Source organism: Denticeps clupeoides, chromosome 18 (genome assembly GCF_900700375.1).
Source record: "Denticeps clupeoides chromosome 18, fDenClu1.1, whole genome shotgun sequence".
Classification (NCBI taxonomy): domain Eukaryota; kingdom Metazoa; phylum Chordata; class Actinopteri; order Clupeiformes; family Denticipitidae; genus Denticeps; species Denticeps clupeoides.
Genome location: NC_041724.1, coordinates 4,947,305 through 4,961,202, shown reverse-complemented (window position 1 = coordinate 4,961,202; position 13,898 = coordinate 4,947,305). Strand labels below are relative to the sequence as shown.

The 13,898-nt window shown below is 42.4% G+C and overlaps 1 protein-coding gene and 1 long non-coding RNA gene across 3 annotated transcripts in view; one reads left to right on the top strand and one right to left on the bottom strand.

The window, feature by feature from the left end:
- The window catches only part of pigg (phosphatidylinositol glycan anchor biosynthesis class G (EMM blood group)), a 67,634-nt gene that overhangs the window by 27,013 nt on the left and 26,723 nt on the right, over positions 1–13,898 (bottom strand). The window contains exons 7-8 of one of the 2 annotated variants that reach the window (XM_028960308.1): positions 9,447–9,664; positions 6,039–6,323 (exon numbers count right to left, since the gene is read on the bottom strand). In XM_028960308.1, the coding sequence (XP_028816141.1) occupies positions 6,039–6,323; positions 9,447–9,664 (503 nt within the window). Of the gene's footprint in view, positions 1–6,038; positions 7,452–9,446; positions 9,665–13,898 lie in introns of those variants that run through there. The other variant, XM_028960309.1, reaches the window with a different exon arrangement.
- On the top strand, positions 10,884–13,667 carry LOC114768165 (uncharacterized). The gene is made up of 3 exons (XR_003743020.1): positions 10,884–11,085; positions 12,921–13,005; positions 13,383–13,667. It is a non-coding gene; the product is annotated as an uncharacterized LOC114768165 (long non-coding RNA).

Below are 13,898 nucleotides of genomic sequence, written 5' to 3'. Positions count from 1 at the left end.
CTGTGAAAAATTACAATCTGGGAAAAAAAAAAACTTTTGTATTTCTATGGATAAAGTGCAAAAGCAATGTACAGTTTGTCCCCTGCAGCAGTAAACAGGGCAATAATGTCCCTAATGTCACCTCATCCATCTCGCCACGGCATCTTTGGGACACTCAATGTCCTGAAACAAACCCTATTACTCATCGCTGTGTAAAATTCAAAAATCAATTTGTCATCGAGGCACTAGTCACTCCTACCAAACAATGCAATGAAGGAGATAGTGAGAAAAGACAAAAGGAATATTGACTCCACACTGTGCCCTCCACAGCACCTCTGGAAACGTTAGGAAGAAGAGAGAAAAGCAGCATAATCCCCCATCAACATAATATATATTAGTTTTTGTTTAGTTTTTATTCAAATGAACATAGATGACACAAGCATTTATACCGTTGAAATATTTAAATTGTACATGTGAGTGTGTGAGAACTTCACAATTAGGAACATATATTGCCAACAAATAACATTCAGGAGGTTGGTAAGATCCCCAAGTCAGATCTTGGTGTTACCAAGTCTCCAAAAACACATCATATGCCACTGCCATGCTTAAAGATTATTTGGACGGTTGGCACCTGTAAGCATCAGGAATGGGAACCTAAAGTTCTACCACAACCTGGAGCCCATCAAAAATGAAGAAGGGAGCGTAGTTTTATTTCAACTATGAAATATTATGGAGGTTCTGTGAAAAGTAGAGGTCCTGGGGCTCACATGGTTCGCCATTATGTTCTAAAATGCTATATGAGAGAACTTTTAGGAGACAAGGAGAAATGTATCACTTGATCTAACCCTCAAGTATACAATTTGTGGCAATAAAAAACGAGAGCAATGAAAGTCAACTATAAGCCAGGATCTCAACCCTGGTAAAAGTGCAGTTGAGGTTTCAGCACAAGGGGGTTTCTTCAAAGCAATGCCTGCTGACTACTGGTTTCAGGATACAATTTCTGTCCATGGTCTGGTACAGAAACCTAAAGACACTCCAGCTGAGTCCAAACAGGCTGCAGTGTGTGTGTGTTTGTGTACGTGTGTACTCGAAATCCCGTAGTGCCTTGTTATGGAGCAGTGGGCTGCCCAAGAAACGTTGACACAGGGCTGAAGGTGAGTTCTAACCGGCTGCAGACGTGCGTGTGTGTGTGTGAGAGAGGGTGTGTGCTGACGCAGGGCTGAAGGTGAGTTCTAACCGGCTGCAGACGTGCGTGTGTGCGGGTGTGTGTGTGTGTGTGAGAGAGGTAGAGAGTGTGTGCGCTGACGCAGGGCTGAAGGTGAGCGCTAACAGGCAGGAAGTGGGAGAGCTCACTCTGATCTCACTAAACCTCTGCCGCCGCCTGTGCCAGAAATGACAGGGGTCACGTTCACCTGACTGGAGCACACCCACCTGGGTGCTTAGTGCGGACTCGTCCTTACAGAGCTGCAGCGGGAGACACAGGGATGGAGGCAGTGAGGAGCGTGGCCTACCGCCCCAGTCCTCACCTTCTACTAGAATTTTTATTATAGTCCCCCATCTCTCTAAAAAGAATCCCATCATGTTGGAAAAAGTCTTTGAAAGGATCCAGGGATAATGGTGGACTGTTTTCTCAGCATGAGTACCTCGTGAACCTTTTTCTAAAAGCTCCTTTGGAATTAGAGCAATTCAGCATGGAATTCATTTATGGTGAGCTGGATCACTTCTAGCTGCACAAACGTGGTCAAACATGCCTGTTTATTTCAGGTCTATATTGCCAGAGAGTTGGACTTTCTCCGGAATCAGACCTCGGTGGCCCATGATCCTGTCACCCGTCCACAGGTTTTCCTTCCTTCCAGTGCAGAAGAGGATCTTCAGACCACAAGCTTCAGTCTTGAAGATGCTATGATCCATTTGTCTAGCCTTCACAATTTGGTCCCTGTCAAAGTCGCTCAAAAGCGCATGCCTGGCAACTTTTTTCGGCTTTAAGTCCAAAATTGATAAATTACGCACTTACTGCCATGTGCCACTGTAACAAGATAATCAAAGTTATTCACTTCACCTGTAATTGGCCATATTATGAACAAAACCTGCTTGGATACGACCCCATAAGTCTCAGTTAGTCTGGCTGCAGTGGTAGAAGAGCGCACAGGTGCGTCGGCACACATCGTTTTTTAAGACAGATCAGTGACGGCACGGCACAGTCGGAGGCGCCGCACATCCTGAGAGGTAATGAGATGCTAATTAGCCAAGCAGCGGCCCCCCGCCAGCGCAGGTCCCCCACGAGTGATGGATAAGGCCCGGCATTGCTCTGACGCCTGTCTCTGTGGGGACCAGCCGCTTCTCATGGGTGACAAGGCCTCAGTGCGTGGCGCTGCGGCACTGCCATCCATCAGCCCGGGGTACGGCGTGCGGGAGGCAGCCGAGGGGAAAATGAATTGTGTAACCAACGCTGCTGTTTGTGTAAACAGAAGAATAAAAAGCCACTCCTTCCCAGTCTCTTGCTTTCTCTGTCTATTGCTTCTGCTCCAGTCACCACTTTTGGAATATTTGGATCTCCAAAACATTTGCCGAAAGGAATCATCCGAATAGTTTTCCATCTCTGCCTCCACAGCTTCCTATCTGTCGGAATCGGACATGTATAAAATGATACAAAAAAGTGGCAAAGACGTTATCTATATGCTAATCCTTCGACTTCCGACTCCCCGCTGGAGATCTCCATGGACGATAGGCTCTTGTTTATCATGATGGGGGTCATTCGGTGTCTCGCGATTTGCCTCACAACCAGTGTGGCCCATATCGGTCTATCAGAAACTTGCTGGCTGCGTCTGTGAAAACTGAAACAGTGAAGTGATTGGGAAAATGATTCTGCCTGACTCTGTCTTGTACCACTTCTGCAGGGTGTGTCCCAGTCGATAATTAAAGAGGAAGAGTTTATCTGCTTGTGTAAGTTGTTTGCAATCACCAAAGCATGAACCGCAAATGAGAAAATGTAAAATTACAGAAGTGGTGGAAGCACAGGAAGTGCGACAAGGACTTTGGTTACATTTCAATTGGTAGATCTGTAAGAGAGGTGTATTTAAACAACAAGAGTAATATAATCATTAAACACAGACGCCCCAAATGCCTCATGAATAACTGGCACATGCACAGATGGTTGGCTAATTAAAGTAAAACCTGAATAAATGAGTGAAGAAAGTCATTTGTGGGGCATTTTGCTGGCAGGGTTTGAATTCGCTTGTCCCGACTTACTGGCATTATACAGATCAATACAAATTGATTCTCAGTGATCATTTTTTTGCAGTGAATCATTTCAAACCTGATGGGAGGAACACTGTGATTATGAAGATGACTTGACCTTCAATCACCAGAACAGTTAATATGGCAATGTGCACCTACATATAAAAGTATTACATAGAAAAAAATCTAAGTATATGACTTAAATAATAACCAAACCCTGCTTCATATTTATTCCAAATGGACTTAAATTAATAAAAAATGCCAAAATCCCACGGATACTACCCCAGAAAGCAAAAAAACATCTACAAGACATCAATGTGTGAGAAAGACTTGTGGAGTCGCAGTAAGAAGATGCATCTGAGTTGTTTCCTATTAATCTTCAAGTAAAGTTTTGCATGTGTAATTCTATTTGCATAAGAATGTAAACATGTTTTATTAGATTTGTCTGTATACACACTGGCCTGGATTAAGATTACCAGAGAGACAGATATCATGTTATCATGAAAACTTGTTGTAATAAAAATTACTAATAATGACTTATTACTTGAATTGCATTGCATCAAAATCTGAAACTGAATTCACACCTTTAACTGAGACACTTTTTCTATGTAATTTGTATCCTATGGAGTGCAACCCTGCTAAAAACTAATCCAGAGGCAGAAAATTCAAGAATAAGTTCCACTGAATTACCGCCACATTATTTTTATGAATGAATGTCTACGCTGACCAGACATGCAACAGCCATTGAAGACGAACTGACCACATTTATAGTACAAGTGATATTTTGGTAGATTTGGCTGCAGGCAATGATCTGGACCCCCGTTTGCTCTCCTTCCATAGTGTCAGCACTTTCTCAGAGAGTGAAACTTTCTCTGAGACAGAGAACAGGAATGAGTGAGCGTGGGGGGGAGGCTGGGAGAGACAGAGACAGAGACAGAAAAAGGGAGAGGGGTCACTTCTTTTCTCCCAAGGCATAATTAAAGATTGTGGACTGTTCCTGGCTCATTAGTGCATGAAACAGATCTTACTCCCCGTTAAAACTTTGCTTTTGTCGCACTTATTCAGGCGCCCATTTCATTAGGATGAGTTACAGCAGAATGAAAAGGGACCTCGTGCTTAAAAAAATCGTTTGCACCCAGCAGGGACCAGTAGCTGTGTCTAGCTTTCGACGTGGCCACGGCGCTATGCGAAACATCTTACGGAGTGCTTACTGCGGTTCACTTAATGCTCACAACAAGCTGGTTTTTTTCAACCCAAAGTTTTTGGATTTATCACATTACATGCTTAATACGTCTAGCACTAATATCAAAGGTTTGAGAAATAATGCAGGTCCATAATCGAAATGATTTCACCAACAACAAAAAAACAAGAAAACAATAAGTTGCTTGAAATGGGCCAATCTAAAACGCAGTCTCTTAAATGGACAAAATATGAGTTTAAGTGGTACCTATTTGTTTATGGCTGCAAAAAGCCATATCAACTATGTTTTCATTTTTTATCTTAAGATCAATCTATATATAATTTGATCTTAAGACATACCATCTCAGAATCACCAATATATACAGTACGGGCCAAAAGTTTGGACACACCTTCTCATTCAATGTGTTTTCTTTATTTTTATGACCATTTACGTTGGTAGATTCTCACTGAAGGCATCAAAACTATGAATGATCACATGTGGAGTTATGTACTTAACAAAAAGTGGAGACGTGGCCTCCACATTTACCGGACCTGAACTCAATCCAGATGGTTTGGGGTGAGTTGGACCGCAGAGTGAAGGCAAAGGGGCCAACAAGTGCTAAACACCTCTGGGAACTCCTTCAAGATTGTTGGAAAACCATCTCAGGTGACGACCTCTTAAAGCTCATCGAGAGAATGCCAAGAGTGTGCAAAGTAGTAATCAGAGCAAAGAAACTAGAATATAAAACATGTTTTCAGTTATTTCACCTTTTTTTGTTAAGTACATAACTCCACATGTGTTCATTCATAGTTTTGATGCCTTCAGTGAGAATCTACCAACATAAATGGTCATGAAAATAAAGAAAACACATTGAATGAGAAGGTGTGTCCAAACACACCTTCTTTTTTGGTCAAGATCAAACAACGGCCAGCAAAAGCTCTAATGAATACATCTGAGCATCAGTCCATAGACAATTACAAATCTGTGTCAGAACTAACTATGGTATCATTAGACAATAAAACATGATAGGCAGTGCTATACCATTGGATATTAGGATTGATGTCTCCAGCAGGAAGACCATAAAAGTGCAGTGCAATTATTCCTCAGGTTAATAATGATGAACGGCTATATCCCTCGGTTGATTTCAGGCAGTTGGCAGATATTTGTCGCTTATCTGGCCAATAGGGCGGTTTAAAGAGAAGCCATCAAGAGTGCTGACATCTTGTTCACAGTGATTCTTGCTAAAGCAGCCTCAAGAAGACTGAATAATAAATGAATGAATAAAGACACCTCAGCTGAGGGCCCTGACTAAAGACATAAAGCCTGAGACCTGCACGCATTAATGAATCCATCCATTAGAAATATTCATTTAAAGAGAGAGAGAAAGGGGGGAATTTAGCACTGTCGACATGGAAATATTTCACACTGAGTGCCTTCGAGGTAAATGACACAAGGCCTCGTGTTTTCTTCGGCGCTAAAGGGATTACCATGTGGTGTGTTAGAGAGCTCTTGGGTAGCTCTCCCGGAGTCGAGCATCAAACAAACACACAAAAAAAGAAGCTATTAGCTGAGGAGAAAGGGCAGGGTGTGTCTGCCAGACTTCAAGGAACTCAGAAGTCTTCTCGTTTCTTCTGCTGCTTACCTTAGTGGGGGACTTGGCTCCGACGGAGAGCCTCCTGGCTGCCATGGAAACCAGAGTGCAGAGGAAGGCGCAGGAGAAGGCCACGGCGGTGAACACCAGAGCCCAGGGGAGGCTGCAGAAGTAGCAGGAGCCGCCGACTGAGGTGCAGACGAACACGTGGAGAGCGGCGCACAGCAGACACAGCAGGTAGAATGGCAGGGAGAGCAGGGCGGAGCCAAGGGGCAAATCCACCACGGCCCCGTTGCTCAGAGCCTCCGGCATCGCAAACAGCAGAAGCAGCAGCATCTGCAGACACACACACACACTCTCCATTACTCCAATCCCTGTGTTTTTAGCTCTGATTGCCTGCTGTGTATGAAACCTGTAACACAACGTGCTTTACGAAACTAGGTGCCGCCTCTTTTTTTTTCCACTGTTTTGACATTGTGGGTTAAAAGAAGACGAATTTCTTCAGTTATTGATATTAATGATACTATTTTAACAGCCTTCTCACTTCATATGGTGGTTCTGATTTCCTACATTCTTTTTTTCCAAATAAAGAGCAGATAATTTTTGTATTGTTTGAATATAAATTAAGACCCCAAGCATAAGAGGATCAACATTTAACTTGGACATGGGACAGTAAATGCCCACAGTAACAGTAAAAGGGCTCCAGTTGGCATCCAGTAGCCATATTCAGTATGCGTAACTACAACGAAACACATGCATACACTGATACAGACTTCACACCAAGGCCTTTCATGTTCAATAATCGAATCCGAAAACGGCCCTGGAAGGCATTTAAAAACGAAACCCACTTGAGGATGTTGATTAGGAGCATCATTCCTATTATCCCTTTAAATCAACTAAATAACCTAATTAAACAGCTAACATAATTAATAGGGTTCATTGCCTGTTTGATGACTATATTCTGGAGAAAATTAAGTCCTGAAACCCAGTACAGAGAGGTCTCACTGCTGAATATAGGCTGCTGGAGCGTTCAGAGCTGTTCTGATCAAGAGTCACTTCACCACAGAGACATGACAGAGACAAACACACTTTTTTTTTTATTTCCCCCGGCTATTTTTTGAGTGTTCGTCTCCAGTTGAGTTTGTCCACCTAGAACAGGGCTTTGGAGACGACTCATTCCCGGTTTTATATCCCAACAAACCATGGCCTATAACAGACGCATACACACACACACAACTTCAGACACGGGGGTCTCTGATTGATTTTTTCCTTCAATTTTCATCCATGCTTTCACTCGCTTGTGTTGCGTCTCTCTGGGACTGGCAGGGAGAGTTGAGAGTTGAGATCTCAGAGCTGTGGCCAATCACAGCTCAGAGCATTCCTCTTCATTCTACATTCTTTAGTTTTTCCCATTTGCATTCCACTGGTGACAGATCACCTTTATGGTTACATGAAAACATCCAGCTGCAACACAGAAGAAGAAATACAGCTGAGCACAATTGTTCCAGGCGCCATATTAAAGTAATTTAAGGTGATTCTTTTAGATTTCTCTCCACTGTCTACCAAAAGATTAACTGTCCTTCTTTTTTAATAAAGAATGCTTAAGACATGAGACGCTTTCCAAAGAATAGTGTGTGGGGTGTGAAAAATCAAAGACTGCACTTGGTGGATTTCATCCCAGTAGTTTGTCTGGAGAGGAGTTGATTCATCTCACCTCAAAAATGGGCATTTCAGCAACAGACAATTCCTCTATTTCATAAGGAAAATTTCAAGTAAAACCTTTATCTCAAGCAATGCCTTAAATGGGATAGAATTTTCACAGTGTTTTAAAGGTACAATGCTTACAATTAGCTTTCCTGGAGAATTTACACTACATTACAGAGTATGCAGAACTGGACATAAGAAACCCATATCAACAAGTTCCTGCAGACTACGAATATACACCCAAAACAAGGTGTCTTTTACAATTCAATCACATTTTACACATTGCACCTTTAACCTAGCTCAGTTCCCCAAAGTGGTTCGAAATAATAACAATTGCCAAAGAAGACAACATTTTTTAACTCAACAATTCAACTCAAGCTGAACTCCAGCAGAGGGGACAGTTATACTTTCTTGCTGATGACCACAGTCTACTTCAGCGGTTCTACGCTGCCCCAAAAAAGAAATGAACAATTTATCTGCTTTTGAGCTGGGCTGTGTTTGCACATAATGTTATATAAAGAAAGGGCTGGCAACAATCTGATTTTGCACTTGAAGGAGCAGAAGAAATCCTATACATAATAACAAGTTCTCAGTGTCCTGAAGAAAAAAACACACAATTTAGAGTATTTATTTATTTAATATTTTGATGGGGATATGACGAAGCTCCCATCTGACACGTGAAAAGAAATGTGCTAAAATCTCAGAATCAAGGCTTACATACTGTTAATGAGGAAGAATAAACTACAGGAAATAATGCATAGTTAACGAAATCAACAGAAACTGAACTCATCGGAAAAAGATGGGGACTATAAGTCCTGAGCGCCTAAACCGAAACATCTTTCCGACTCGCTCTCCAGACGGCTATCAGTCGGGAGGTAAACAAGTTCAACTGAGTTCAGCGTCTGTAAAAGTGGGCTGGAGACCGAGCATGGCTGGTTTAATGGGCCAGATAATGGCCAGGGTAATGGTGGGACACGCTGGAGAAAAATCCCACTATGTTCCTGGGGAGAGGGTCATCCTCCACGGCCAGTTTAGCCTCTGCTGACTGTCCAGGGACCAATGTCACACGTCCCGTGCTTGAGTGTCAGTCGATCCTTGTTCACAGATTAAAAAAGATGGTTTCCTCGTATAGTGATGTCCTGGGAACTGATCCCCTGCATGGGCAAGACTAACAGTGTAACAACCGAGCGGGGCTCTCGAGAGAAGATGTCCCCACAAAAGTAGACAGGACGGCAGTAATCCGCAAGAACTCGCCTCAGCGTCATCCCAACTCCCACTGGTACGGAGCATAAAGTCCCAGCTTACTCTTCCAGATAACACCTATCAACAGTAACCCCTGATGATAACTGGTCCCAAGCTGGTTTGGCATGCTTAAGATACTGTGAGAGCTATGAGAGCAGAACTTTTGAATGTAATCCATTTCATAATAATGTAATTTGCATTCCTTAATGAATACTGTACTATTGTTGCAATTATATTTTTAATTTATATATTTTAAAAATTTATTGTGTCAAGCCTATCAAATTAGACAAAAAATATTTATAATGACAATTTATTAGATCCCAAAGATCCCCCTACCAGATTTTATTTCAAGATTATATGTATAGGACCTCCCATGTGCATAATTTTCTTATCAAAAACCATTAAGGTAAGGCATAAGGCCTATACATTCTGGTATAGGTATCTAGGATCATGAGTGGCAAGAATTTGTGTTATTTAAAGTGTTATTTTTTAACTGACATTGGTGGAACCCACCTCAATGACCACGGCCATGCCGACCACCATAGAATACATGTCGTACTTCCCCAGCTGACGGCTCAGGGCGGAGCTCATCGACTTCAGGGCTTCCAGGTACTGCTTCAGCACCTTCCGACCCATGTTCACCAGCACCTCCGACGTGTTGCCCTCCAGGTACAGCTTCATCCAGTTCCCGTGGGATTTCTCAGACACACGGAACTGCTCGTAACCATCCTCTGTAGGGGAGAAATCGAATTAACAAACAAACCAGAGCACAACACAAGGCGAGGGAGGCAGAACTTCAAAGAATGAGTCAAAGAAGAAGGCAAGATTATTCCGACCACACAGGTGAGACGGGCCAGGAACCGGGGCTTTGGCTGCATTAAACATTGCTGAAGCCAGGGGAATCTGCAATAAGCCCCCCTTTGTGTAACCCCCACCGCCCTCCAAAAAAAAAAAAAAATGGCACAAGCACTGACGCAAATAAAGTTGAATTGTATCAAGCTGGTGCAGAGCAGCTGAGCAAAAGGGAAATCCTGGTGGCGGAGAGGAGCAAACATCAATCCACACGCTACACACGGGAATGGCGATAAACATGCAGAGCTTTCATCATCTGAACTGTACTCCACAAGAATCCATACACAGCCACAAAGCCTCGAGCCGAAAGGTCCTGGTAAAAAGCCCTCACACTATTTATAATTTTTTTAGCAGTCCTATTATTAGACGGCAAAAAGAAGAAGCAAGTAAGATGTAAAAGTTTTTCTAATCGTCATACAAACCAAATGTCTCAATATGCAGAAAATTCATTAATTTCCATCCCTAGTCGATGCTGCAGTAGGAATAATATGGGTGTAACGGTGAAAAATGGTGATGGTTATTACTTTAGGCACAGGAATGTGTGTGGAAATATTACAGCCTGCAGAGACTCATATGAATCAGCCTCTACAAATGGACTTGGCCTGTGGGATGGGCACAAGGGTGTGTGTTTGATGCTGAGTGAGAAGATGTGGTTTGAAATAAACACCTAATTGAAGGTAATAAAAAGTGCAGTTGAGAATGCTGTAGCAACAGCTCTACTCTTTGACTACTCTAACTACTAATTTTACTCACACACACACACACACACACACACACACACGCAAACACACACACATACACCAGGAACAGTGATAACAACGTCCATAGGAAAAGTGCTTTAATGCCCAGTAATCTATTCGAATTTCATAATGAACCTTTAATTTATTTCATTGATCGGAGCGGGGGGAGATGAATGGGCCATCAGTGGTGGTTTTTCCCCTTGCACTCTAATGGGATCATTACAGCAGACTGAGTCCCTGCCTGCCAGCTAATTACAGTCGGTGGAAGGCACTATTCACAAGGACTATTTACAGGTTTTATAGAGAGAAAGGGAAGGGGGGGGGGCAGGGCAAGTGAGGAGAAAGGAGGAAAAAACAACAAGGCGAGGGAGAAGAAGATGGGATTAAAAAAAAGAAATTAAATGAGATAGGGGAAGAAAGACCTGAGAACTTCATCACACAGGAGAGACCTGGGAGGGAGTAATTAAATGCAAACTGCAGAACAGCAAAAAAGGACAAGTACAAACAGAATGATATCTGATACAGGGGAACACGGATTACCGCCGTCACTTGGATTACTGGTAGGAATCACAAAATTTGTTCAATTTACCACAACTAATTACTAGAAACTTATTTTCCTAGATTCTCCACGGTTCCAATTATTTAGATAGTGGTGAGGTGAATAGCAGTCGTGACAAAAAAAACACTGTTTTCCTATCTAGCACACCAGGGCCAGTTTTGGTGAAACTTGACTTTTATATTATTAGACCAATAATCTAATTTGTTTTTATACCACTGTTTTACACCTTTTACCTGAAAATGAAACCCGGGGTGGTGCTGAATCATGAGATATTGGTACTGATATACTGGAACTCGCCGCAAATGCCTACAACAATAAACCAGTGGTTTTATTTCTTGGTATAGCATGTCCTCTCATGTATTAGTGACTAGATAACTACATATCACGACATATAATCACTTGCAAATGAAAGGTATGAATCATTTGAAGTATTTACAGTAATGCACAGTAGATTGTATAAAACAGAAATAAATTACTTGCTCACCAAGCTTACTTTTGATAAACTACAGAAAGATCCTTTTCTATGACCATCGCAGAGATGACAATAATAACTAGCAGGGCCTGTGTTTATTTTCACAGTGAATTCCCAAACCAAACCAAGATTTAAATTAGCATGCTATTATGAATGCAAATACGAGGGAGGTGGGTTTACGAGCATGACTCAAGAAACACCGTACAGGGAAATGCTATTTTTGAAAGACATGAAAACTGCAGCAGCGGGGTGGATGGAGGTTTTCTGCATCACAAGAAACAGATGCAGCCTGATAAGACAACTGAAGGCCACAGGAAAGTAACATTCAACAATAAAAAAAACATTCCCACCAAAGGAGCAAATGAACCGATTGAGTGATCGTGCCATAGGTATGAATATGAAATTAAGGCACTGGTATATCTAAAAGGGAAAATGCTAAATTAGTGGGTTTTGTAAGAGAGAAAAGACGGTGGTGCAGGTGTTAAACCAGTAAAGTAGCCATTATTATCACATGGATCTATCCATCCAACCCAATTAACTGGGCTGAGAATACACGTAAACATCATAAACCGTCATGAAAAATGTAAAAGCACTCAGGCTGAAACATGAACCCAGGTCTCTTTGTTGCAAGGCAGCAGGCCGGCACTTAAAATCTATCTAATGTACTTTTCAACCACCCTTCTACCCAAAGAAACAAAACAAAACGATCGTGTCTCCAGCCTTAAAAACCCACCTGTGGCCCCCCCGCCTCCACAGAAACTATGATATCTTGAAGTCACTGAACCACTCTGTCACTTCAACACCACACACACCTTTAGCGTGTGGTATACTCGGTGTACAGAGACGGTGGTAAAATGGCTAAAACGAATGTTCAATCTGTCCACCCACATCGACGAATGGGCAGAGAGAGGCTCCGATTAAAGCGCTGAAGCGAAAGCAAGGCCAGTTCTTCTTTGTGTGTGTGTGTGTGTGTGTGTGTGTGTAGTAAATGTCTCCCCACGCAGACGGTGGCTCCTGAATGAGTAAGCGCCGCTCTGCCTAATATGCACGTAGGCTCTTATCATCTACACACAATGCAGCAAGCCCGCTACTGACTCCCCCAGCACACAACACACTTCTGCACAACGTAAATCATTTATCTCACGTGCACACAGGTGGGTGGGTTTATACACGAGAGAGAGAGTGTGTGTGTGTGTGTGTGTGTGTGTGTGTGTGTGTGTGATGCAGTGCAGTCCTCGGCCTCATGACCCTCGAGACCGAGTGCTCCCATAAATCAGACGTAGTCAGAGATGGAAAAACATTCGCATGGACTTGCGAGAGAAGTGACCTTCTAACAGCCACCATTGCCGGTTCTCTGTTAACAGCGGGGTCTTGTCGCGTGTCCCTGGACGAGCAGGACACATTACGGTTCCGTCCACAAATCCAGCACCCACATCCATTCTGTCCCAGGTAACTTTTTTTATTGTTATTTCAGGAAAAAATAATTCTTGTTTTTAAAAGTACTGCAGTCAGCCATCTTCTCACAATACTGAATGAGAGTCCATATACTGTAGGATAATCACCTTTTTTTTTTTTTTATCTGAATTTTATTTTAAAACTGTTGTATAACAGACATATATAATGACGAGGGATAAGGCAGGGATGGGAATGAGGGTGGAGGGTTTAGATTGCAGTGGGTGTTGGGTATGAACTGTGAGGATATACAGTAACAGCAGGAGATGCAGAGCTAAGATTTTGCCATTTGTTCTTTTAACCATGTAAAAAAAATAAGGTGTAAAAAAATCTGACTGTAAATGGAATACAGTATTCTTCTCGATTTTCTTTAGAAAACCACACAACAAACCCCTCAGGGACTGTCACCAGCCCTGTTAGGTGCCGACAGACATTTTGGGGTCAGGCGCTTCAATTCAAGATGGCCCTGGTGTGAAGGACACGTCCTTAACAGCTGCTTACTAATTGTGATTTAACAGGCCCGTTAGCGGTGGCAGATCTCTGATAAGGTAATGAGCGCTCATCAGTCAAGAGTACAAACGACCATATAACACTCCAGAACATTTAAATCAACCTCACCTGCTCTCACATACAGAAAACTAGAAAAGTTGGATGGATAAGAAGACAAAGCTTGTAACTTCACAACTATCAATACTCATTAAATTGCATGACTAGTATAATTTGTCAGAAATATATCACTAAATAACTATAGTATAACTACAGAAGATTGCTTTAAGTGGTCAACTTAGACACATCATCACTGGGTTCCAGTAAGTATCATAACACATCGCCACCTTCGTCCCATCCGTATTCTACCTGTCCTGAAGACAGATGGCTTGTGTGATGCACAG